Below are 26261 nucleotides of genomic sequence, written 5' to 3' on the forward strand. Positions count from 1 at the left end.
CAACACATAGGGACTCAAAGAATAGAAATATAAGTTTATTTAGTGATCTGTAGTGAGGAGTTTGCCACATTGGCCTCATATAGTCATGTATACCTTGAGTTCCCTTACTAGTTAGGCATAGAAATATGAGAGCCAATGGGACATAGCACATGCGTGGCATTCATGCAGAATACTGAAATGCACTATGAGTCTTTCCACATCAGTACCCCACTGCCTCTGCTTACAGTCTGCTTCCCCATGGCCCACCTCCCTCTCCACCCACCTCAGCCTTCTGCCAAGTTTCAAATTGGGCCCAGTGAGTTCAATTTTCACCCCTCATCGCTTCTTGCCATATTGTACAATTGGAATAATAATGTCTCTGATGTTTAAAAATGAAAACTTTGCTCCTTAAGACCAGACTACCTGTTTTGTCATATGAAAAGAAACTTTTTTCTTTTCTTTGTTTCTTTGTTTTCTTTGTTTCTTTCTTTATTTTTTTGAAATGGAGTTTTGCTCTCATTGCCCAGGCTGGAGTGTAATGGCATGATCTTGGCTCACCGCAACCTCCGCCTTTTGGGTTCAAGCGATTCTCCTACCTCAGCATCCCGAGTAGCTGACATTATAGGCACTTGCCACCATGCCTGGCTAATTTTTGTAGTTTGTTTTTTTTTTAGTAGAGACAGGGTTTCATCATCTTGGCCAGGCTAATCTTGAACTCCTGACCTTGTGATCCACCCACCTCCGCCTCCCAAAGTGCTGGGATTACAGGCATGAGCCACCACACCTGGCCTCTTTTCTTCTTTTTTAGGTCTCACCCTGTTGCCCAGGCTGCAGTGCAGTGGTGGGATCTCGGCTCACTGCAACCTCTGCCTCCCACATTCAAGCAATTCTCATGCCTCAGCCTCCCAAGTAGCTAGGATGACAGGTGCCTGCCACCACGTCCAGCTAATTTCTGTATTTTTAGTAGAAACAAGGTTTCACCGTGCTGACCAGGCTGATCTCCAACCCTTGACTTCAAGTGATCTACCCACCTTGGCCTCCCAAAGTGCTGGAATTACAGGTTTGAACCACCATGCTTGACCCCTTGAAACCAAACTATTGTGGAAAAGAATGAGCATATGCACGTGGAGATTGACAAATTCCTCAAATACCAATCAGTGGACACAGATCAGCCATCCCCACAAGTGCTTTGAAGGATACAGGATTAATTTTACAGTCAGTGCACACCAGAGCAACTTGGGGAGCTTGTGTAAAAATGCAGATGGGGTGCAGTGGCTCAGGACTTTTAATCGCAGCACTCTGGGAGGCTGAGGTGGAAAGACTGTTTGAGCCAAAGCATCCAAGACTAGCCTGGGCAACATAGCGAGAACTCTGAACAGACAATCTGAAAAAGCTGGTGGTCTTGAGAACAAGTAGTCAACATACTATACTGATGAATTAAGACAAACATCATTCTTCAATTATGAACACTTTATTCTAAAAACTTGTTAAATAAAATGAATTCCTGTAATACCCATAGATATGCAGATATACAGATATAGATATAGATATAGATATAGATACAGAGAGAGATATATGTATTTTTTTAACAAATGTAGTCTGGAAAGTCTTAATGGTCATAGTTGAATAGACATGAACATTGAAAACCTAAATGTTACTGTTGATATAAATTAGAGATAAGATCTATGTGCTTCAGTTAGTAAAAATGTATAATGACTCGAACATTTACTATGAGCAAAGTGCCATACTAAGTATTTTAAAAAGCTGCAAAATAATATGGAAGTCAATCTTCACGGTAAGAGCTTTAATCCAGTTGAGAGCCAAAAACATCACACCGGAAGAAGCTTAGTAACAATCACACCTCACACAAATGAAGCCGTATTCAATTTCCTCTGTAAAGAATATTGCAGACACAATGAGTTACCTTCTCACCTCCTTGGACTGATGACTGTGTCTCTTTCATCTTTTTATCCATGGTTCCTGATACCAGGTGCTATGAATACTGTGTTATATAAATTGAATCCAATAGTAATATTTTTCACAAGTTGAAAAACGTTTTTAAAAATGTGGCTGGATATTCTTTAAAGTCTCTTTTGGTAGTTTATTCATTCAACAAACAGCATTTCCTACTAGACACTATGCCTATAATAATTTAAGACAATATAAAGATCAATCATTAACTATATTCCCTAAGTAAGCTTATTTCACACCCTGGAATCCATATCATTAGAGTATGTGCACAGGAAATAACTATAAAAACATAAACTTACTATTATTATGTGAAAATATTTGGGAATTTTTAAAAATTCTTGTTTACATTTCTTAAAACATACTTGAAATATGTGCCTAGAGTGATCCTATTAACCACAGACACACAGAGCACATGAGGCAATCCTATGTTTTGTATCTGTGCACAAATAGCTTTAGGACAGAATTTAAATGTGCCAAAACCCAAAGTTCTTCCAGATGTATGCTTTCACTGATTTCTGGAAAATTGCTTCACAGTACCCTCTCAAAGTACATAGACCACATTATAAAATCCAGAGGCCACTATGCACTTTTACAAAATCCATTGCGTTGACTCATGCTGTCATTTGTCAGTGAAATGATGTTGTAAATATTCTCGCATCTTTCTATGCTGCCTGGCTTAGACTTATTATAGAGTTTTCCAAATTCCTACCCTCATTAATGACTCTTTTTCTAAAACTGGAGAAATGCTCACTTAACCAAACGTTTAAAAATATTATTTTTTCCTCCAGTGAGTTTTAATCTTTTTGAATTAAATGATGTTTATCAGGAAAACCCTTCTTAGTGCATGCCTACTATGAATATTTATCCTTTTTTTTTTTTTTACATCAATGAAAATAGTTTGAACTTCAGCATTCTTTTGTGTTTTACTTTGTGTGTGTGTGTTTTGCTGAAGCCTGATTTGGAGTGTACTTGGGAGAATGTGACTCCTCTAAGTAGAATCATCACTTTCGTGGAGAATTGGGCAAAAGCATGTCACTTTTTCTTCCTCTTCAAGGCAGAATCTCAGTATTAGTTTTCAATAATGCATAACAAATTAGTACAAACCTAGCAACTTAAAACAACACATACTTCTTATCTCACAGTATCAGAGGGTCAGGATTTCAGTTGTAACTTAGCTGGGTCCTCCACTCAGGGGACCCGGGGCTACAATCAAGGTATTGGCTGGGCTCTGTTTTCATTTGGAGGTTCAAATGGGTAATGTCTGCTTTCAGACTCATTCTGTTTGTTGGCAGGAATCATTTTTTGGCAGTTGTAGGACTGATGACTTTGAACTCTTACTGGCTACTAGCTGAAGGCCTCCTTTAAGATCTAAAGGCCACCCATAGTCCCTGCAGTTCATAATGTGGCAATTTGCTTCTTTCAAGCACAGCAGGAGGGTCTCCCTATGCATCTGCTAGCAAGACAGGGGTGTGTGTGTGTGTGTGTGTGTGTGTGTGTGTGTGTAATAACAGTGGGATTGATATCCTATCCCCTTTGACATATTCTTGGTCAGATTGCTGGGAGGTCACCTTAGGGTCTGTCTGCCACAATCCCATTAGAACTGAAAAATACTTAGACAGTGACTTAGAGTTAGATAAAGTTATTTTTATCACTTTTCTGGAGTCTAGTTACCTTAAAGAAAGTTTGTGATTCTCTAAACAAATCTATTTTTGTTCTCCTCTTAAAAAAAATAGGAGCCATATAGCAATTCTTAAGCAAGGCCTGGGGAAGCTGCAAGACCCAGAAGGGTAATGAAGGTTAAGTAGGAGAGAGAACTACTGACCCAAGCACATTGAAGAGGTCAAAATTCCAAAAATCTAGGTATCACTGGTTGTTGGTTTGTGTTTACCTGTTTTGTGATTTATTTTGCTTTGATTTTTCACAAATATTGGAAACTATATGTGTTTCATCTGTCTTTCCACTCAAAGTGTGCTATTATCACCAACTTCAAAGTTCATACAACTACCATGGATATCCTTTAGCACAACACCTAAATCCTCTGAAGAGGTACGCCTGCTTTTGGCTTCAGAAATTGAACACAGGAATGTAGTTTACCATATGTCTGAAACTTTTAAAGTAACTTTTTTCCAAGAAAAATGTGGATTATATGCAACAAACAGAATTTTCTGGTCTCAGAACAGGAAAAATAAAGAACCTTAAGTATTATTTTAAGTACTTTGTTTGCTAGTAGTGTTTGTGGTGAATGAAAAATTGATCCTTAATTGTGTGGGAAACAGAGAAGTGATCTGCATGGCAATGGCCAAGTACAGACTTCAGAGACTTCGCAGTTTTGAAACTGATATTTATGAACATCTGCTTTTTCCCCGTAAATTTTAATATGGATTGTATCCTTTGAAACTCACAAAACTCCCAGGTGCTTCTTCAGTCTTTATCTTGGAAAACACACTTTTAAAAGAAAGTCTTCTTTTTTCCATTGAACATATTCAAAATCATTTTTGTCAAAACAATATTCCTAGATATACAGCACCTATTGGAATGCCTGCGATATGGTATTAAAGGTTAGCAACCCAAAATGTTGCAATCACCATGTCAAACCTCCAAAATGTCCACCCCCAGAACGCAAGCCATAATAGTCTTAATAGAGGATGCTGGAAAGTATCCATTTCTAGGCCCAGGGCATGCCTTTTGTTATTACACCAATATTTGTTTAGTGCTTGCTATGTAATAGGCACTTTTAGGTGACAAGTTTATAGCAGCCAACACAACAGACAAAATATCTGTCCTCATTGTGTTTATGTTCCAGGGAGTGTAAATGTTCTCTTTAAAAATTCCCTTTAACTTTTTGTAATATGCTTTATATAGTTCGTTAGTAAAAAAGCTTTGTGCTGGGTCTACAAACCAATGCTACTCCATTAATGAAGCTGAACTGGATTCTGGGGGTATTGTGAAAAAAAAATAGACATGTTTCTGTTCTCAGTGAACTAATAGTTGGACATACTTCTCACCTCTGTCAAAAAATTTAGAACTGAGAATTAGGAGCTTTGGGATGCAATCCGGGTAGCCATTTGCTCATTCTCTATTTAGATCCCTTATAAGCAGTGCAAACAGTGCCTACGCTCCTCAGCCTTGAAAATTCTAAGAACTGTTCCTATACAGAGAGAAAATAAGAGTGCGTAGGCTAAAGGAAAGGAAACAAAATCACAGCTCAACAGAGCACAAACATGTTAATTGACTGGGTACATGCAAGGCCAACAAGAACATTAAGTCCCTCTTAGGAGGAGGAGCCTTTTAAGAATGCAGTTTCTGGTCATCCTATACCAAAGGATACAAGTCATTTACATAATAGGAAAGCCTCAGGAGGACAGTAGAGCTATTTAATTTGGTTAGGCTAATAGTTTTCCATCCATTTGCAGTCTTACCGAACCTCTCTCCCCTGCCTCTTAAAGAGGAACGCATTGGCATGGTGCCATGGGGCACATAAAACACGTGCAGTCTTCTTGGAGTGCCAATTCTACTCAACCATTTGGAGGAAAAGAGTTAATTAATTTACTGATAAATAATGTAATGCATTATCTTCCATTAAAACCAATGCAGGCCAGGCATGGTGGCTCATGCCTGCAATCCCAGCCCTTTGGGAGGCCAAGGAAGGTGGATCACTTGAGTTCAGGAGTTGGAGACCAGCCTGGCTAACATGGCAGCACCCCGTCTCTACTAAATATACAAAAATTAGCCAGATATGGTGGCAGGCACCAGTAAATCCAGCTGCTCAGGAGGCTGACACACGAGAATCACTTGAACCCAGGAGGTGAAGGTTGCAGTGAGCCAAGATCGCACCACTGCACTCCAACCTGGGCAACAGAGTGAGACTTTATATCAAAAAAAAAGATAAAAGTAAAAATAAAAAAAAATTCATGCAGCTTATATTATGTAATAGAATTCAAAATTTGCATACACTTTTAGGATAAGCATAAGAACTAAACAGTGCTGGAGCCAAGGGCTGAGGGATTAAGCCCCACCCCCATATTTTCCATCAGCCCCCTGTAAAGTTAACATAATAAATATAATATGTATATATGTGTGTGTGTATATATATATATATATATATATTTTTTTTTTTTTTTTTTTTTTTTGAGACAGGGTTTCACTCTGTCACCCAGGCTGGAGTACAGTGGTGCAATCTTGCCTCACTGCAACTCCCACCTCACAGGCTCAAGTGATCCTGTCACCTCAACCACCTGAGTAGCTGGGACCACAGACATGTACCACCATGCCTGGCCAATGTTTTTGTATTTTTGCTAGAGACAAGGTTTTGCCATGTTGCCCAGGCTAGTCTTGAACTCTTGAGTTCAGGCAATCTGCCTTCCTCTGCCTCCCAGAGTGCTGGGATTATAGGAATGAGCCACCACGCCTGGCCAATGATATTTTTTGATATGGATAATTTGTTCTCAATTTTGTATAAAATGTAAATCCCAGCAGCATGTCTTCCAACCACATTGCCACTTGGATATCCCTTCTTTTTAGAAAATCTGGAGCCACTGCTAGATGCAAGAAAATTCTGGGCCATTTCAGGCTCTGACACCTCAAACCCTGACGCTCAGCCCTGGGGCCTGTGCTCACTCTCGCTGCATTTATGAATACTCTCATGGAAAAGTTTAGCTGAATGCTTTTTTTAAGGTCAGCCAAGAGAAATTTTTTTCAATGCTCCCTCTTAGTCCTTAGTACTGAGATTGAACATTGATCATCCTGATCCACATCCCCTTCTCCCAGTCTCAGAATGTTAGGTAGCAGGCAGAGCAGCTTATGTTTTTTGTGCTTTGTGTTCCTGACACAGGATCTGGACCAGGTACAGCTCCATCTGGAAGAAGTGAGGTTCTTTGACGTGTTTGGCTTCAGTGAAACAGCACAAGCATGGCAATGCTTCATGTGCAACAACCCTGAAAAAGCAACTGGTGAGAGACCCCTACCTGCTGCTAAGAACCATCTGTGCCCCGATTTACAGGGATCTGTCAGCTCCATTGTTCTAGGTGGCCTTCCTCTTGCATAAACATCCCCAGTTGTAATAATGCGCAGAGTCATGTCCCTGCTTTATGCTGAGAAAGGCATCTCACCAAAGTGGTCATAGGATAAAAGGAAAACTTTGGGAGGCAGAGAAGCAATCCCTCACCTATCTGTGGTTATGAAGGAAGCAGTATCAGCCGTTTTGCTCTAAAAGTATTCATTTCATCCAGATGACCCTGAGGGTTAGAGAGAAAAAAGTGTTCTGTCAAGGTGTGTTCCTTGAGGAAATGAGACCACACTAAATGAGTGAATCAGCACACAGACCACGTTTTCTCATTTAATCCCTAATACTGTTGCTTGATGATTAAACTGTGTAAAAAGTGAAGCATTGAAATAGTAAGAAACTGTCTGAGAAATAACCTCATAGCTGGTTATTCATTTTCCACTTCCTTTCTGCTGCTCAAGGTATTTGGTCTACTGACCTTGCCTAAAAATAATTGTTAGCAAATACAAGTCATACCCTATGCTAAACATATCAGATACCTTATCTCATTTAATCAGTCCTTGCAATACTCTTATGAGGAAAATACTGATATTATCTCTGCTTTACTGATGAGGAAACTGAGGCACAGAGAGGTGTGGTAACTGCCCAAGGTCATAAAGATTAATTAACAGCAGCAGAATTTGAACGCAGCCTGACTCTGGAACCCATGCTCTTAACCATTTCACCATTCTGCCTCCCGGTTACACTTGGCTCAATCCAACCAGTGGAAACAGGTTGCTAATAAGCCTATGTCCAAAAAGTTATGCTGTCATTGGAAGTGAAATATTTCATCACTAGTGTGCCCTTTGAGAGGAGAGAGCTCTCAGTGCTGACACAGCTCAGAAACTGCATTTTGGACGACAAGAGCAGTGTTAAAAAGACTGTTGAACACAAAGCCACTTTGTAGATGAGCCATCCTCTAGACAGCCATTGATTATACCACCTGTACCTGGTCCTTTAATTTTAGGATTTTATGCATCTTCAAGATTACCCATTGTGGCAAGTCTGTCCTCTTGTTAACTGCCAGGATGTTGAGGCTGAATCAAAAAAGTATGTTTATTTAGCCAGATGGAGATGTGTAGGGCTCTCAGAGAAGTACCAATTAAAATGTATTACCCCAAGGAAAAGATGCGGATGGCAGAAGCTGGCAGTTAGGACGCCAGGCTTTGTGAAGCACAGATTGTTGGCTGATTACAAAGTCTGGATTGAGCCAACGCCAGAGTGAACACCCCAATTTTTTAAAAGTTAATTCAAACAAATAAGGAATTGGGGAATTGACTGTCTCCATTATAAAACTTTCTAATTAGACCTTATTTTATATATGAAAAAGATAGAGCATAAAAGAAACCTTATTTGAGAGCTAGTAAAATAAGGTACTTACCTTAGGTAGCTCTGAGAGGCCCTGAAGAGTTTTCACTCCGAGTAAGCTGAGTCCTTAGTTCAATAAATATTTAATCATATCTGGCCAAGGGAGGCCTCAGAAAAGGGGCTGAAAGTTAAAAAACACAAAGTGTTCCTTTAATATGTGTTTTCTCAAATTCACTGCCATGCTCTTGAAATGAATGTTCTGCACATTCACTCTTTCTTATTTGTGTTCCTCACAGTTAAATATGGACTGAGAACATATAGCAATAAAAATTCAAACAAGGCCAAATGTTTTATAGCACAACATATTGAATCAAAATGTTTGGCCCTGAAAACTTCAGTGGGTTTGGATTTCTTTGCTCATTTCCTTTTGCTACATGAAAGAGGATTTGAGTTTGAGAAAAGTCCTATTTTAAACTGTTTTCCTTTTTCCACCAAAACCCTTGACTCCCTGGGTAGTTTATATAGGTTGTTGATTTCATCTTCTTTTTTATATAAGCACTTAAATTATATATTTAATCTAAGTGAAAGGTCTAACATAATACTGTTGCCAAATATATTTCTCATGGAGACGGTATTTGCATTCAAGTTCTGCTTAAATTCAAAGTTTAAAGACGAAACATAGCCACAAATACTTTATTGGTCATGCACAGCTAGTGTATTACTTGCATCCAATTTTTCATTTATGCAATGCATGTTTGTTGCATTAGTTGAGTGTCTTCTACAGGCTGACCCTTGGGATAGAAATATGAATAAGGTACAATGTCTCTGCTCTAAAAGAAATTCATAATCCAGTTAGGGCCAAAAGGTATATTCAAAAAAAATCTAGCATTCTTCTTTTATGTTTTTAGCACGCTATATTTGTTGAGTGAGTGAATGAATGAATGAATAATATTTTTAAAAGGCAATGTCAAATATTCCTTGAATGTTAAAATGTAATGTTTTAAGATTGTGATTATAAGCTAATGATATCAAATTCACCACTATACCATACCCAATGCATTCTGAACCTGGTAAATGGAGATTGGGGCTGTTTCTCCCTAAGAGAAGTCGCCACTTGTAAAGCCTTGATCCACTTACCTTCCTGTCTTAGTGCCTAGAATGTACTATGCCCTACTGAGTACTATGTACTGGTCTGAGTTTCATCAGTACCCACACAGGGGCCAGATGCCCTATCAGCCTCAGGGAGAAGGGGTCCAAAGAAGTAGAATTGAAGTCCAGAACAAAAGGCCAAAGAAACTGGGTTTTTGATATTTTTTAAAAGAATTGACAGATGATACAATAATTGTTTTCAAGTATTCACGTTTCAATATTTTTAATGCTGTCCAGCATCTCCATGAGGAACAAAACATGAGACAATTAGAGAATTTCAGTTAGACATTAGGAAAGACATCAAGAAATATATAATACTTCTTAGTAGTGTGTAGACTCAGCCAGAGAAATCCTTCAGAAATTGACAGTATCTCAGCTTACTGACATGGTCAACTCACATACATTCCCGTCTTCAAGTAAAAGTCTCATCACCATCCTCCCACCAACTTCACCATCAACACACAGAAATTCACAGGAGTTTAATATCTCGTGATCAATAAAATATTTTTATTCAACAAAGTACAGATAGTCAGAGGAAAGTAAATGCTAAACTAATGTAGAGGCCCTGACATGATGATAATTGTTAGCATTCATCATTCTAATGATATGCTGTTTGCATGCATTTTTATCATTTTCTTACCATCACTGACTTCATTTTACAGATCAGAAAACTGAAACGCAGAGAGATTAAGTAATTTTCCCCAGGTCACACAGCTTCTCAGTGATGGAACCAGTATTTTAATCCAGACAGGACAATTCCAGAACCTGACTTTTCAACCTATAGGGAAAATTCAAGTTAAGGACACAAAATATTGGAAATTCCAAGAGCAATCATTCAGTAATGTTGTAATATATTATACAGACCCAGAGACAAGTTTAATTTTTTAGAAGTGATCTACTTCCTTGATGACTTTCTCTACTTAAAGAAGAACAGAGACTTTGGTATGATAATGTGTGAGAAATTATTACTTGCAGGAAATGATTACAATAGAATCTATTTCTTATTCTTCCAACTGCTGAATCAGTTTTTGATAATCATTTTATAAAAGTTCAGAGTGGAAGATTAGAAAATCTCTGAAATAACTCAGTAATCCTGAGAGACTTGCCTGGTGGTGTTTATTGCAGATCTCGTTATTCCACATGAATGAGAGAATGGAGATTGAGCAAGTAGATTGAACAGAACAGAACTTATTTCTGGAAAACCAAGCTAATCTTCTTTATCAGTTGCCCTTGTGTCTTGGAATTGCACAGTGTATGTTGACAGTAAGAGTTAGTCAGCTGGTCTGTCCTGGAACATATCTGGCTTTCTCTTCAGTCACATTTTTTTAAAGTAGGAGGAAGAACTGGGTCATGACTTTCACTCATTTCGCGAGACACATGGGATGCCTTTGTTCTTACATCCTACAAAAAACAACTTAGAGTTTTGGTACTCCTGTCCTCCTTGATAAATCTAAGCAGCCCCATGTGATTAGTCTCTTAGTCACTAGACATTTAGAGTTTGAATGTGATCGTCAGTAGAAGGTCTTCTTGGGTTCTAAAAGAAAATGGAACAATTTTTTCAAACAACTTTCTATCATGATTCATCTTTAGAACTTGATTTCAAAAAGTTGTGTTATAAGAACATACTATCAGGCTGAGTGCAGGGGCACGTGCCTGTCACATCCCAGCTACTCAGGAGAGAGTGGTGGGAGGATTGCCTAAGGTCAGGAGTTTGAAGCTATAGTGCACCATGATCAAGCCTGCGAATAGCCAATGCACTCCAGCCTGGACAACATAGCGTAGACCCTGTCTCTAAATCTAAACTAACTAACTAAATAAATATAAATTTTAAAAAAGAATGTGCTATTTATTGTATTATATTATATTATTAATACATGGGCAAATAGAGATGGTTTCAAAATGCCTCCTCTGTCAGGAGAGTTTTTTCAGACAGCCAAAGGAACTGGTTACAGCAGTTGTGGGTCTGCTTTGAGGGGCACCCTTCATGTGAGCTACATGTTTTTTTCCACTCTAGATGCCAATGTGAAAATGAACTAAATGACATCTGAGAGGACCTAGCCCATAAGGCTACCAATAGCCTTGTGAGTCTATGAATATGAAGCTTTTCCATTAAATTTCAATGTCAACTTTCATAGAACTTTAAAAGTAATAAAAGAAAACTCAATTTTGGCCAGGCGCAGTGGCTCATGCCTGTAATCCCAGCACTTTGGGAGGCTGAAGTGGGCAGATCACAAGGTCAGGAAATCGAGACCATCCTGGCCAACATGGTGAAACCTTGTCTGTACTAAAAATACAAAAATTAGCTGGACGTGGTGGCATGTGCCTGTAATCCCAGCTATTCTGGAGGCTGAGTCAGCAGAATCACTTGAATCCAGGAGTTAGAAGTTGCAGTGAGCCAAGATCGCGCCACTGCACTCCAGCCTGGTGGCAGAGCGAGACTCCATCTCAAAAAAAAAAAAGAAAGAATGAAAGAAAACCCAATTTTGATGTATGTGGTGGCTAGCATTGTAGTATGATGTCTTTTCTCCTACCACATGTGTTAGAGCACTATCCTATGTGCTAAGTGTTGGTAGAGCACCCAAAGCAACAGAATGCTTTTTATACAATAACTTCACATTTTCACATTTGTATACTGGGACTACTGAGTATATATTGATTATGTAAAATTGAACCTGAGCTTTTTGTTCAGAGCTACTTTGCAATACTCAATGACAAAATAAAAACACAGTTACAAACTCAGATAATTTTTATCCTGAAATCTTCCTTTTCTCCCTTTCCCCATCTTCCATCTTCCTATTTTATGCCTCTGTGGCATGAACATTCTTCTCTCCCTCTTAAACCTCTCCACACACTCTCATTTCTCTCTCCCTCTTTCTCTTTCTGTCTCTCTCGCTCACACACACACACAGACACACACACACACACACACACACATATGCACACGCACCTACATACCAACCCTAAGCAGAAATAATTTCTCTCCCTCTGTCCTTTCCATCCTCTGCCCACACTTCTGTATTGAACTTGGCATGTGGCCATCAGTCTTTCCCTCTGGACAGTGAACTACAAGAAAAGCCATGGATTATGCCTCATCTTTGTACATCTTAACCAGTGCCTGGTACATTATATTGTTTAATAAGCATTTGGCAAATAGATGAGTGATTGAGCAATTCGTTAATCACTTAAGTGATAGAATACCCATGGGAAAAAACTGAATTTGTTTTGAAATGCAACTTGAAAATCTAACTTTTAAAAATCTAACTCTTTCTCAAAATTAAAAACAACTAACGGAACTGAAACCTGTAAATAGCATCTCTTGGAAAATTAGCTTTTCATGAGAAGAAAACATTGCTGTATACAAGGTTTCAACATGTTGTGGAAACTGAATTTTAGTATTATGCTAAAATGTTACAATATACACATAGGCAAAGAGCTCATAGTAAACATGCTAATAAATTGTGAATCTTGAAGAGAAACAAGCTAAGATCAGTAACCTAACACTGCTCTGGGATTAACTTCTATTTTTCATCCAGCATCACTTTCCTACTCCTCTGCCTTTCCATATTGGGTCAACAATCTTGTCTTGATATAGAGGAAAAGTGTCAGATAGGCCTTATACTTGCAACAAAGCATCAGTCATTCTGTGATTATCACTAGCAAATCACTATGCATAGTAATGTGTCCTTTTCCACATAGAGGGCAAGCTGGGTCAAGCCAATATATAGATGAGGAGAAGCTTTGGAGAGGCAGACTAATGTGGGTACATTAGTTTCATCATCATACAAGCATAAGATGACATTGATTTCAAGAGTTTTGTGTAGTTTTTAAAATAAAATACTTGGTATATTTTAAAAGAGCTCTAGCCATCATATTGCATAGTAATCCTTTTTTAATTGACCTATATAAGTACACTAAGAACGAAATTTGTTTATCAGCCATAAACACACCTATTTAATAGAAATATCGGTACTATGCTGGTCTTTTTTTAATTTTTTTGAAACAGAGTCTTGCTCTGTCACCAGGCTGGAGTACCGTGGCACAGTCTCTGCTCACTGCTACCTCTGCCTCCCGGGTTCAAGCGATTCTCCTGCCTCAGCCTCCAGAGTAGCTGGGACTATGCACATGCACCACCATATCCAGCTAATTTTCATATTTTTAGTAGAGACAAGGTTTCACCATGTTGGTCAGGATGGTCTCAATCTCTTGACCTCGTGATCCACCCACCTCGGCCTCCCACAGTGCTGGAATTACAGTTGTGAGCCACCGCGCCTGGCTGACATACTGATACTTTTTAATAGCCACAGAGAATAAAGTCATCAAAGGATGGTCATATTTTGCCTTGGATTTCTCCCTACAATTGGTTTTGCAGTTTTACTCTTTCGTATATCAAATAACCTATTATGTCATCTACCATAAAGATACTGATTATTTCCTATAAGTTTTTGAGCAACATAAGAATCACCTGTGGACCTTGTTTAACCTATAAGGCTTCTCACCCTATCCCAAAATTTTGATTCAGTGGGTTTAGGGTGGTTCCTGGAAATGTGCATTTTAACAAGTTGGCAGATAATTCTGATATAGGTGGTTCTCACAACACAGTTCAGGAAGCATAGCCGTAAACGCTTACAACACCGTGTTTCTGAAGCTTTTTTGCATCAGTACATCAGTAATTGGTCAAAGAAGCATATGTTTTGATGGGTATGAAATTACTTAGAAAGGAAACCATTCAGTCACATGTGGCAGTGCCCTCAAAGGGCTGCTGTCAAACTTAGTTTGTCCAATTTTGGTCCCCACAGTATTGTGTAAGATGTTCCAAAATCAGTGAGGATCATGCCTCCTGGTTTATTCACTGCCAGTAGAGAAATATTGCACTCTCAAATGCTGCCTGGAGATTCATAAGAAACATGCCATTTGTTATGATGCTTAGCAATTTCAAAAACCACAGACACTCAGTCTACTAAATGTGGCTCCTACGACCCCTTCATTTAATGCTTCTAGCCCTCTTTATGCATATCCTCCGGAATTATAGTTTGCTTTTTTAGAACTGACATACATACCAAAGAAAAAAAATCAGTAAAACCATAGGAGAAGATTGAAGTAAATTTGAAACTTTAAATACATACAAAGAAATTCCTCGTAGACTATATGGGAGTCATAATTCCCAGAAGCAGTGTTTTCAAGGAGGATAAAATGACATACTATATTTTTTCTCAGTTCTTACTTAAAAACTAAGAATTTGGGGTTGATTTATATATCAATATCTATATATCTATATATTGATGTTTATCTATATGTCAATCATTTTATATATATATATATATATATGGTTTTTTTTGTTTTTTTTTTTGAAACGGAGTCTCGCTATGTTGCCAGGCTGGTGTGCAGTGGCACGATTTTGGCTCACTGCAAGGTTCAAGCAATTTTCCTGCCTCAGCCGCCACGCCCGGCTAATTTTTTGTATTTTAGCAGAGACAGAATTTCACTGTGTTGCCCAGGCTGGTCTTGAACTCCTGAGCTCAGGCAATGCACCTGCCTCAGCCTCCCAAAGTGCTGCGATTATAGGCATGAACCACCGTGCCCGGCCTGGAGTTTATTATTTTTTTCTTCCAGAATATGTTTTCTTTTGAAGGCATTTATCTTTAACAATCAGAAAAGAGTATCTAGAAATTCAAATATCACAAATTAAACTCATGACAGTCTCAAATATGAGTTATGTATGCACAATGCAATACTTTCAAGACCAAACTGGCATAAGCCAAAAAGCACACAGTATGAGTAATTTCTGAGTCTGGATGAAAGTCAGTGTGCCATATGAACAGTAGTTATGTGGAGGTTATTGTCTATCGTCATTCCTTCAAGACTGTCACAAGAACAAGCAGAAACAAGCAGAAAGTCTAGGAAGAGAAGGAAGCAACCACAGATAACAGGAAATTCACCCAATGTACCTCAGTCTATTATTGGTTTGGCTTGTAAATGGCAGTTTCAATGAATACATAGATGAGTTACTCAAAAACAGAAGAGGGCCAGGTGCAGTGGCTAATGCTTATAATCCCAACACTTTGGGAGGCAGAAATGGGAGGATCACTTGAGGTCAAAAGTTCAAGACCAGCCTGGGCAGCATAGTAAGACCCCATCTCTACAAAAAAATTTAAAAATTATCCAGGTATGATGGTGTGCACCTGTAGTCCTAGCCACTTGGGAGGCTGAGACAGAAGAATAGCTTGATCCCAGGAGTTCAAGGTTCCAGTAAACTATGATCAAGCCACTGTATTCCAGCCTGAGCAACAAAGGAGACCCTGTCTTTAAAACACACACACATGCAAAGAGAGAGAGAGACAGAGAGAGTTCACCTTCCATTTGAGACACTTTGAATTGCCTTTCATACTTCCATTTTTATTAAAGGTCCAAGTTCAAAGACTGCAGGAGTCCCTCTCTTACTCTGAATTCTCTTACTATTCCTCACACTTTCATATAGGCCATTAGGACATGGTATTTCTTTTTTTCTTTTTTTTCCTGAGACGGAGTCTCGCTCTGTCGCCCAGGCTGGAGTGCAGTGGCCAGATCTCAGCTCACTGCAAGCTCCGCCTCCCGGGTTTACACCATTCTCCTGCCTCAGCCTCCTGAGAAGCTGGGGCTACAAGCGCCTGCCACCTCGCCTAGCTAGTTTATTTTTTTTTTTTTTGTATTTTTTTAGTAGAGATGGGGTTTCACCATGTTAGCCAGGATGGTCTCGATCTCCTGACCTCGTGATCCTCCTGTCTCGGCCTCCCAAAGTGTTGGGATTACAGGCTTGAGCCACCGCGCCCGGCCAGGACATGGTATTTCTAAAACCACCTGTTCATCACAATAAAAGGATTATTATGATTTACATTGATCCATGATGTCAGTCGTGATGACAGTAGCTACTATTTGTTGATCCGTTATTGTGACCAGGTCTCAGCTAAGCAAGACCACTGTCAACTGTTGTGGCACTTTTATGTGGCTTCATTTATGGTGCATGTAATACTCTCGGGGATGCATGGCTTGACTAGAAAACCCCCACAGCCATTTGTGTTGTGTTAAGTATAACTCTAGGGAGTAGGAAAGGGAAGCTCAGTGACATCAAATAGCTTGTCCTGGATCAGTCAGCTGGTAAGTGGCAGATTCTGGACTTCAACTGAGGTCTGCCTCCAAAGACAATGCTCTTACTGTATAAACCATAGGCCTACACTAGACAAAGTCATTGGTACAGTCTCATGTGATCTATTATAATAAAGAGTAAACATGGCATTCAGCACACTGGTTAAATAAATTATAATTGGTTAAAGACATTCAGAATTGCAATAAATCTTAAAACAAGATAGAGAGTGAATTATTGAACTCTTGTGCTCTTGAAATAAAAGAGGTCTATGACTACACAAGGTTTTTTTCATTATGTCACATTACAAAGCATTACATTCTACTCTGCATGGTGCCCAAGGCTCTTTAGGATTGGTCTCTCTGATTCTCACACTTCATCTCTTGCCTCTTCTCTCCCACCCTGCTCCCTCCCAGAATGAGTTACAGTTCCCAGAATACATTTTATGCCTCCCTTCCTCAGCTTTGGTCCTTTGCTATAAACTTTTTTTCTTTTTTATTTCTTTTTTTGACTCAATGACCTTCCTCCCTTTGTCTTCATAGCTGCAACTTGTCCCTGAGAATTCAGCCCATACAGCATCTACTCTAGGAAACTTTTCTGCTTTGTATGCCCCAGTTTAGAATAAGTGTCTCTCGGTGTGGTCCAGTTAGACCCTGTGCACGGATCTAGCCTAGTACTTATCCCACTCTGTACTCACTTGCTTACTGCATTTCTCTGCATCTCAATGATTTGAGACTGTCATATTTGTGTTTATATCCCCTTTACCTGGCACGTGCCTAGTGCGTGGTAACCATAAAGGCATTTTGAATAGAAGAATGGGAGAATCAATGAATGGCAAAGGGTGTTAATAAAAAGTGGAACTCAGTCTTCCATGACAAGAATAACATGAATGCTAAATTCTCTTATTAACTGAGAAGAAACCACTGGATGCATCTCATTCATTTCTAGTCAATTCCACCACCAGGACATAAAAGGATTTTTCTCTATTCTTTGGACCCTTTAGGAGTTTTCCCCCTTTAACGCCTTTCTACCCTTCCTCCATAATAAGGCAATTACCACCATGTCTGTAGTACAAACTACCTGCACATTGGCAAGTTGTAGGCATAAATACTTTGGTCTAGTCAAAACAAAAGCAGATCTGTCAAGAAGAAAGGTCATGGCAAGTGTTTTGGGATGCTTGAGGCATTTTGCTTGTTGTCTTTCTAAAGGGCAAAAGAATGACAACATCTGCTTATTATGAGAGTGTTTTGAGAAAGCTAGAAAAAGTTTTAGCAGAAAAACACCCAGGGCTGGGCACAGGGGCTCATGCCTGTAATCCTAGTACTTTGGGAACTTGAGATGGGCAGACTGCTTGAGCCCAGGAGTTTGAGGACCATGGGCGACATGGCCAAACCCCATTTCTACAAAAATAAAAATTTTAAAAACCAGCCAGGCCGGGCACAGTGGCTCAAGCCTGTAATCCCAGCACTTTGGGAGGCCAAGACGGGCAGATCACGAGGTCAGGAGATCGAGACCATCCTGGCTAACACGGTGAAACCCCGTCTCTATCAAAAAATACAAAAAACTAGCCAGGCAAGGTGGCGGGAGCCTGTAGTCCCAGCTACTCAGGAGGCTGAGGCAGGAGAATGGTGTAAACCTGGGAGGCGGAGCTTGCAGTGAGCTGAGATCTGGCCACTGCACTCCAGCCTGGGCAGCAGAGCGAGACTCCGTCTCAAAAAAATAAAAATAAATAAATAAAATAAAAAATAAAAACAGCCAGATGTGGTGACACATGCTTCTGGTCCCAGCTACTAGGGAGTCCAAGGTGGGAAAATCGCTTGAGCCCAGGACGTGGAGGCTGCAGTGAGCCATGATTGTGTCACTGCACTCCAGCTTGGGTGACAGACTGAGACCCTGAGATAAAAAGAAGGGGAGAAAGAAAGAGAGAGAGAGAGAAGGAAAGAAAAAGAAAGAAAGAAGGAAGGAAGGAAGGAAGGAGGGAAGGAAGGAAGGAGGGAAGGAAGGAAGGAAGGAAGGAGAGGAAAGAAAGAAAGAAAGAAAGAAAGAAAGAAAGAAGAAAGAAAGAAAGAGAGAGAGAGAAAGAAAGAGGAAGAAAGAGAGAGAGAAAGAAAGAAAGAAAGAAAGAAAGAAAGAGGAGAAGGAAAGGAAGGAAGGAAAGAAGGAAGGAAGGAAAGGAAGGAAGGAAAGAAGGAAGGAAGGAAGAGAGGGAGGGAGGGAGGGGAAAGAAAAGAGACAAACACACAGGAAAGCTTTACTAGAGAGTCCTTGTCCACTACGACAATGCTCCTGCTTGTTCTTCTCATCAAACAAGGGCGATTTTGTGAGAGTTTTCATGGAAAATTATTAGGCATCCACCCTACAGTCCTGATTTGGCTCCTTCTGACTTTTTCTTTCCTAATCTTAAAAAATCTTCAAAGAGCACTTATTTTGCTTCAGTTAATAATGTTAAAAAGACTGCATCGACATGGTTAAATTTCCAGGACCTTAGCTCTTTAATGATGGACTAAATGTCTGATATTACCACTTACCAAAGTGTCTTGAACTTGATGGAGCTTATGTTGAGAAATAGTTTCCACTTTTTATTTTTATCTTCTAATTCCATTTTTAATGAACTTTTGAAGTTCCCTCATATATCTGAACTTTGTTGAATTTGATATTATAATCTGTGCCTGATTGCTTCTGTTCTCCATCTCTCCTGCCCAGCTGCATGTTCCACAGGCTGCCATGTAGTGATTGTTTCAATAGGCTCCTTTAGCTCTGGTGTTCAGGTACCCTCCATGACTGGGGACCCCTGTAAGCAGAGGGAGGGAGGAGAGTGAGGTTGAGTTATTGATTTGCTGGCTGCCTCCCTGCTGGGACACTGAGGGTCAACAGTGTCCTCTATTCCAGGCCACAGCTGTCATCAAACGGTGCTCTCCATACCGGTCTCCCACTGAGTCCTAACTGTTCTCTACCCTTTCCTCTTCAGGCGGAGGGGTGTTAGCCTGCATGGTTACTGGCCCCAGAATACCATGGCGCTTTTCCTACACCTTGCCCACTTCTAAGTAAATAATCTATTAACTCTATTAACTCTCCTCAATTGCTCAACTTGAGATGCCATCTGTTTCCTGCCAAGACCCTGCATGACACATCACTGATCCCATCTGGGGCCCATGAGGCTTCATGCCTGGGCTGGCTGGACCCTCACAGGCTCTAGGCCCCTTCTTAGTCCTTTCTAATGGGGCTTCAGAAAAACTTTCCTGTAAAGTCCACTATATGACCTCTCTGTGACTGTTACACAATCTCTTTCCTGGATCTTACACCTAGAAAGCCTTGAATTGACTTCTCCCTTCACCCCTCAGCCCATGACTGTTCAAGAGCACCTGCTTTACACACTTGTTTCTGAGTTTGTTGATTCTTCCAGCTTCTTCAGGTTCTTTTGTGTGTTTTTCCTCACACACGTACCTTGCTACCACTCTATCTGGAAAATTCTATCTGATCCTTTTCCACACTCTATCTGGAGAATTCTCTCTTCTTCATGAGGGTCCCAGCTCTCATGTCACCTTGTCTCAACTAGAAGTGGAATTTCTGCTCTTCAAATGCTGTAACACGTGGCTTATGCTTCTCGGTGGCACTTGCCAAACCCTACACTGAGCAGTAGAATTTGTAAAATGCTATACCTTCCCTAGAGAATAAATTAAAGTTCCCTGTGAGGGTGATTTTATAACCCCTCAGATCCAAATATAGTGCCTTACAGCTTATCTGTGCTTGAAAAAATACATATAGGGTGGATGGATGATTGATAAATGAGCAGATGAATATTCTTTATTTTTCATTCTTCCTGCTGTGGATCTTCTCAGCTCTGGGAGACCTGTTATTATTATACTTATTCATCAACTCCATGTTAAATAAGATCAACCCCTTCAAAATTCATTCTTTTTAGCAACAAATATTTTTAACTTGGTGCAGAAAAGGGATACAATTAACATATAAACATTTGTATTAGCATTCTGAAAAACTTTTAAGTTGACAAAGACAGTAATACTTTGCGTTCCAATTGCACTACAAAATTCAATTTAATACCCCATAGCTTTTATAGCCAGTCAATATTTAAAAAAATAAACAGATCCATGTTAGTAGAGAATGTCCTAACGAAATTGTGGTGCTTTGTTTTTGGTGTTTTGTTTCGCTTTGTTTTTTTAAGAGATGGCATTTCACTCTGTCTCCCAGGCTGGAGTGCAGTGGCATGATCATAGCTCACTGCACCCTTTGACCTCTGAGGCTCAAGCGATCCCCCCACCTCTGCACCCCTCCACCCCTCTGAGTACCTGGGACTACAGGTGCATGCCACCATGCCCAGCTAATTATTTTATTTTATATTTTTGTAGAGACAGGGTCTCACTATGTTGCTCATCCTGTTCACAAACTCCTGGTCTCAACTCCTGGCCTCAAATGAACCCTCTGTCTCAACCTCCCAAAGCACTGGGATTACAGGGATGAGCCACCACACTTGGCCAAATTGTAATGCTTTAAATGAAATAATGTGTTAATTGGAAAGTGAGGACATATTTGAATATCCTCTATGTTCTACATGCAAACAAGATTATTTGAGATGATACATGATCATACCCTGATAGTATCTCTCCACATGATAGTTTTTAAATGAAATATGATAATCTTAGAAAAAAATGGTTTCTTGATGTAGCTGTGAAGAGGCTGTGATATCATATCTGAATCACTTGCTTCAAAGGACCTACTATGGGCAATAGACCTTTAAAATGACGCATCCCCAGTCATGCATATGTTAGATATAATAGCAAAAAAAAAAAAAAAGTTTTTTAAGATATGGGATATTAGAAAAAATTTGTTTTGTTTCTTGAAATTCTTTTTAAATTAATTTCACAAATCCAAATTGCCTCGCTTTTACTGACTTCTCTGAAACTGACTAACACCTAAATTTGGGGCCTCACGTTCAGCTACTTTAAAGTTCTGCTAACATTTCCTTCCTAAAACCTTTTCCATTGACTTTTCCCCCTAGGGCTGATTTTCACTGGGCTACGGTGAAAAGTATTTGCTTCCCGGCTTGCCTCTGAAGTCCTTCATCCTTTGTTGTTAGTAAGCCTATCATTTTGTCTTGACTGTCTCATCATAGTCATTATATCCCATTCACCCATATCTTTAAGGACTCCAACAATTTTGCCAAGTGTTCCTTGTAAACTTTGGTCATACATAACTCTTCAAGTGAAACATTTGGATCTGCCTTGAGAAAAAATAAAGTAGATAACCCTCTATGTCAAATCCAAAAGGATCCATATACTTACATTTTACCTAAGTCAATCATTATTTCAAATCATCTCAGATATCATAATTATTTCAAATGTTTCTTTGAGTAAATACGAAAGACTGAGACATGAAAAATGTATCATTATTAAATAGCATTACATTAAATCATCTTGTCATTAAAACCATGGTACCAGCTTGAGCAACATAATGAAAACCTGTCTATACAAAAAGTACAAAAAAATTAGCCAGGTGTAGTGGTGCGCACCTGTGTCCCAGCTACTCAGGAGGCTGAGGTGGGAGGATCACCTGAGCCTGGGAAGCAGAGGTTGCAGTAACCCAAAATCTCACCACTGCACTCCAGCCTAAGTGACAAAGTGACACCCTGTCTTAGGGAAAAAAAAAAAAAAAAATGGCAAGAAAGCAGTGATCACAAACTGTAAAGTAAAGTCTTTCCTAGAAGTGGGACTGGGATGAGGGAGAAGCAGTGCCTTGTGCTTTGCTATTTACCTCGTGTCCTCACATAAATTTCTTTCTTTTGATTTTTGACCCCCCAGAATCCCTTTTTAAAGGGGAGGGGGGCAGTATTATTATTTTTTTTTTTTTGCTGATTAGAAAATTATAGTTTAGAAGATTCAAATCTAAATCTTCTGAGTTAATATTAAAAATCCTCCAACATTACAATTAGATTACCATGTTCTCTCACTTGAAAATATGAAAAATGGGTGTTTTAAAATTTTTTAAATTAATTTCGGCTTTGGTATTTTGTTTTTGTTATTTGTTTTTACTTATTTTTCCCCTTTTTTCCCCTCTTGGATCACCTCTTGAAACCTTCTTTCCTCATCCCAGCTAGGCTGCTGCACCCTTTATGACTCAACGGTGCACTGTTAATAGACACTTACTGAGCCTCTAGCCCAGCAGGCACTGTGTTAAGGCTGTTCCTGCTCTCAAGGAACAGGTAACCCTGGGGGAGACACAGTACCCTAAGTGCTTTAACTGAAGTCTCTGTAGATGTGGTTGCACAAAGGAAACCACTATGTTTATGGAAAATTTAAATTTCTAAAGAGCATTACTAGCTTCAAGAATGCTCCATGTCAGACAATTTCTATCAAAGCAAAGCAGAACTCTGAATTTTTTTTCTTGATATTAATTGTAAGTTTATACTTCATGAGTTCCTGCTTTCCTTTGCCTCTGGTATGCTCATTAGTAGCCTCCACTAGAGCTTCTCAAAAGATTGGAGGTCTCATCACTGAGGTCTCAGATCAAATGTCACCTTGAACATCTAAGCTCTTTCCTGACCACTGAAATGCATGCATGCACAGCAAGTCCCCAAGTCACTTAATCCCTATTCTATTTTCATCATAGCCCTTATCACTATCTTACAATAGATTTGATATGTATTTTCAGTGTTTGTTTGTTTGTTTGTTTTTTGAGACGGAGTCTCACTCTGTTGCCCAGTCTGGAGTGCAGTGACATGATCTCAGCTCACTGCAACCTCCACCTCCCGGGCTCAAGTGACTCTCCTGCCTAACCTCCCAAATAGCTGGGATTACACCCAGCTAATTTTTATATTTTTGGTAGAGATGGAGTTTCACCAAGTTGGCCAGGCTTGTCTCAAACTCCTGACCTAGGTGATCCACCCACCTCAGCCTCCCAAAGTGCTAGGATTATAGGAATGAGCCACCACACCTGGCCAGTTTTTAGCCTTAATTTGGAGTTGATAATGGAACAGCCAATTGAATAGTTATCAAAAAAAAAATAGCCTTAATAGTACTTTGCTTATGAAAACTCTACATTTCGGCTGGGCATGGTGGCTCACACCTATAATCCCAGCACTTTGGGAGGCCGGGGCAGATGGATTACCTGAGGCCAGGAGTTTGAGATCAGCCTGGCCAACATGGTGAAACCCCATCTCTACTAAAAATACAAAAATTTAGCCGAGCATGGTGGCGATTGCCTGCAATCTCAGCTACTCAGGAGACTGAGGCAGGGGAATCACTTGAGCCTGAGAGGTGGAGGTTGCAGTGAGCTGAGATCTTGCCACTGCACTCCAGCCTGGGTGACAGAGTAGACTCTCTAAAAAAAGAAAAGAAAAGAAAACTATACATTTTATTATTTTTATCCTGAAAATGCTCTGTAAAGGTGAACAGTCCTGTGTGGCAATTATGAGACCTATATTAGAAAAAAGAAATTGTAGTGTACAAAGGGAAGGTTGTGTTCATATGGTCAAACAGGCACTGTCCAGAATTTTTCCGAAGTGATGGAACAAATTTTATTGCTTTCAAGGTGCTATGAAAATTGAAGATAAATACATACAAATAAATATTGTCCTACTACAGATTGAGCTTTCCATTGTCCCCTTCTTGCCAAAATCAGATGCTTTCATCTGAATTTGAAGAGTGAATCTTATGTTGTTGGTAAAAGGAACAAAATTCTTCAGTTCAGCATCTAAACTCTGACATTGCAATGGATCTTCTAATTCTATGATCATTTGTAATCACACACACTGCTTCAATGTAAAATTAGTCCATTGAGTCAACAAATATTTATAGACTTCCTACTATTTGCCAGGCACAATGTTAGATGCTTGGTGATTCAACAGTGAACAAAGCCAAGACCCTGCCCTTGTGGAGCTTCCAACTGAATGAGACAGAAAGATATTAATCAGATAAGCACTAATATCTATCTACAAATGATAATCCCTGATATATAAGGAACTTGCTATGTGCCATGAGAACTTATGGGGGAAAGCCACCCTCATCTGGATTTGGAGAGGGCTTTCCAAATGAAGCAACATTTAAGTTGAAATGTGAAGTGATCAGTTGTTGACTAGGTGAAGATGGGAGTACAGAGAGGGGAAAGAGAGTATGTGTGTTCCAGAGAGTGAGAACAGCATGTACAAGAGCTGGGTAAGTTTGTCTTTGCAGTTTAGTGTTATGGCTTTAGGAAACATGTCTTTTGGAGTGCTGCATTGACTTTTACTGCCAAATAGCTAAATATACTTGGGTTTATGATTATTTATAAAGCTATATTTCCAGCAGTTCATGTGTCATAAAGCATGGAAATTTGTTTTTTATTACCTAGTTGCTGGCAAAATCAAAATGAAGCTTATGGCATACTAGATACTTTGTGCCAAAATTTCAAACTATTCCAAATTAATTTGGTCATTCCGACATTAGAAATGGAACACCATGAAACAAAGAAACTAAGCACAGAAAGCTAAATATCCAGACAAACTTTAAATACTGTTAACCAGATGCTCTTTGTGTGAGCCAGTTCCTTTTGAAAATGTCAATGAAGGCTTTCAACACTTTTCCATTGTCATATCTGAATTGTGCATTCTTTTAGGGACAAAGGAGGAAAGGTTAGCCAAATTCATAATTTATTAGCCTACTTTCCAGATATGCTAACTGGGTTCTGGTACACTGTACAGTTCTGACTTTTGATCACTTACCCAGTAAATAATGGAAAATACATGGCATGATTATTCTGCTACCTTCAACAGTTGTAAATCAAGATGGCCAGCCTCTCATTGAAGGAAAACTTAAAGAGAAGCAAATCAGATGGAAGTTCATCAAAAGGTGGAAAACACGCTATTTTACACTGGCTGGAAATCAACTTCTGTTTCAAAAAGGAAAGTCTGTAAGTTCCTCCATCATCTTTTACACTTGCATTTTTAAGGTCTTGATCTCCACCAATAGCTAGACATTTTGTCTTAAGTTTAAACTCTGATACTTTTTCCATCTCCATTTCACCATCTTACAGCATTGTTTTCTCATATATGTCTGTGTCTAGTCTGTTTATTCCTATGTTAGTTGGTTCACTGTCCCCTTCCAGTTTATTATGGAAGCTTGTTTTAGTTGACTTTAGTTGTTTTAGTTGAACTGCAGAGGGACTACTCGGTCTTGACTCAGACACCGTGCCCTTTGTTTCCTTGTGGACCATGTACACAAATTCATGACTTATGATATTGGCTCTAATTTTTTATAAATATAGTTTATAATTGGAAGTGGGGGTCCAAAAAAGGAGGACATAGGCAAGGAGGAAAGAATGGAGGCTGATTTACTTTAGATACTTTTTATAGTTAACAAACTTTAATTCTGATTAAAATATTACTGTCTTTCATCTATTTAATATTCAGTTAATGAATATAGTAGAATTGTGATCAAACTAATAAATATTTAATATAATTTTCTATTTGAATAAGATGCTCAGTAATTATTTGTATTGTGAATTTTCAGTGGGAAATCTCTGAAGTAGCATTCTATTCCAATCAATAATGCAAAGTTATCCTCTTTTCAAATTGGTTCTATGTATCATTAAACTCTACTGATTCAGGATCAAGAGGAATCAAATCTTGACCCACTTCTTGAGTGTTTTAGAAAATAATCACAATGACTGGCATTTTTTCAGTGCTTACTATGCAACACCTTGGAT

At 39.2% G+C, this 26261-nt stretch overlaps 1 protein-coding gene and 2 long non-coding RNA genes across 6 annotated transcripts in view; 1 reads left to right on the forward strand and 2 right to left on the reverse strand.

The window, feature by feature from the left end:
- Positions 1–8468, reverse strand: part of LOC117079435 — a 100528-nt gene extending 92060 nt beyond the window's left edge. Inside the window, exon 1 of the long non-coding RNA XR_004435444.1 lies at positions 8373–8468. This is a non-coding gene — a long non-coding RNA (uncharacterized LOC117079435). The remainder of the gene's footprint in view (positions 1–8372) is intronic.
- Positions 1–26261, forward strand: part of VEPH1 (ventricular zone expressed PH domain containing 1) — a 246767-nt gene that overhangs the window by 215467 nt on the left and 5039 nt on the right. For all 3 annotated transcript variants that reach the window (XM_033203227.1, XM_033203224.1, XM_033203218.1), the window contains exons 12-13: positions 6782–6899; positions 25330–25466. In XM_033203227.1, coding sequence (XP_033059118.1) covers positions 6782–6899; positions 25330–25466 — 255 coding nt within the window. The remainder of the gene's footprint in view (positions 1–6781; positions 6900–25329; positions 25467–26261) is intronic.
- The window catches only part of LOC117079429, a 114975-nt gene continuing 98668 nt past the window's right edge, over positions 9955–26261 (reverse strand). For both annotated transcript variants that reach the window (XR_004435436.1, XR_004435435.1), the window contains exons 2-3: positions 19094–19356; positions 9955–10982 (exon numbers count right to left, since the gene is read on the reverse strand). This is a non-coding gene — a long non-coding RNA (uncharacterized LOC117079429). The remainder of the gene's footprint in view (positions 10983–19093; positions 19357–26261) is intronic.

This window comes from Trachypithecus francoisi, unplaced genomic scaffold (genome assembly GCF_009764315.1).
Source record: "Trachypithecus francoisi isolate TF-2019V2 unplaced genomic scaffold, Tfra_2.0 Lachesis_group0, whole genome shotgun sequence".
Taxonomy (NCBI): Eukaryota; Metazoa; Chordata; class Mammalia; order Primates; family Cercopithecidae; genus Trachypithecus; species Trachypithecus francoisi.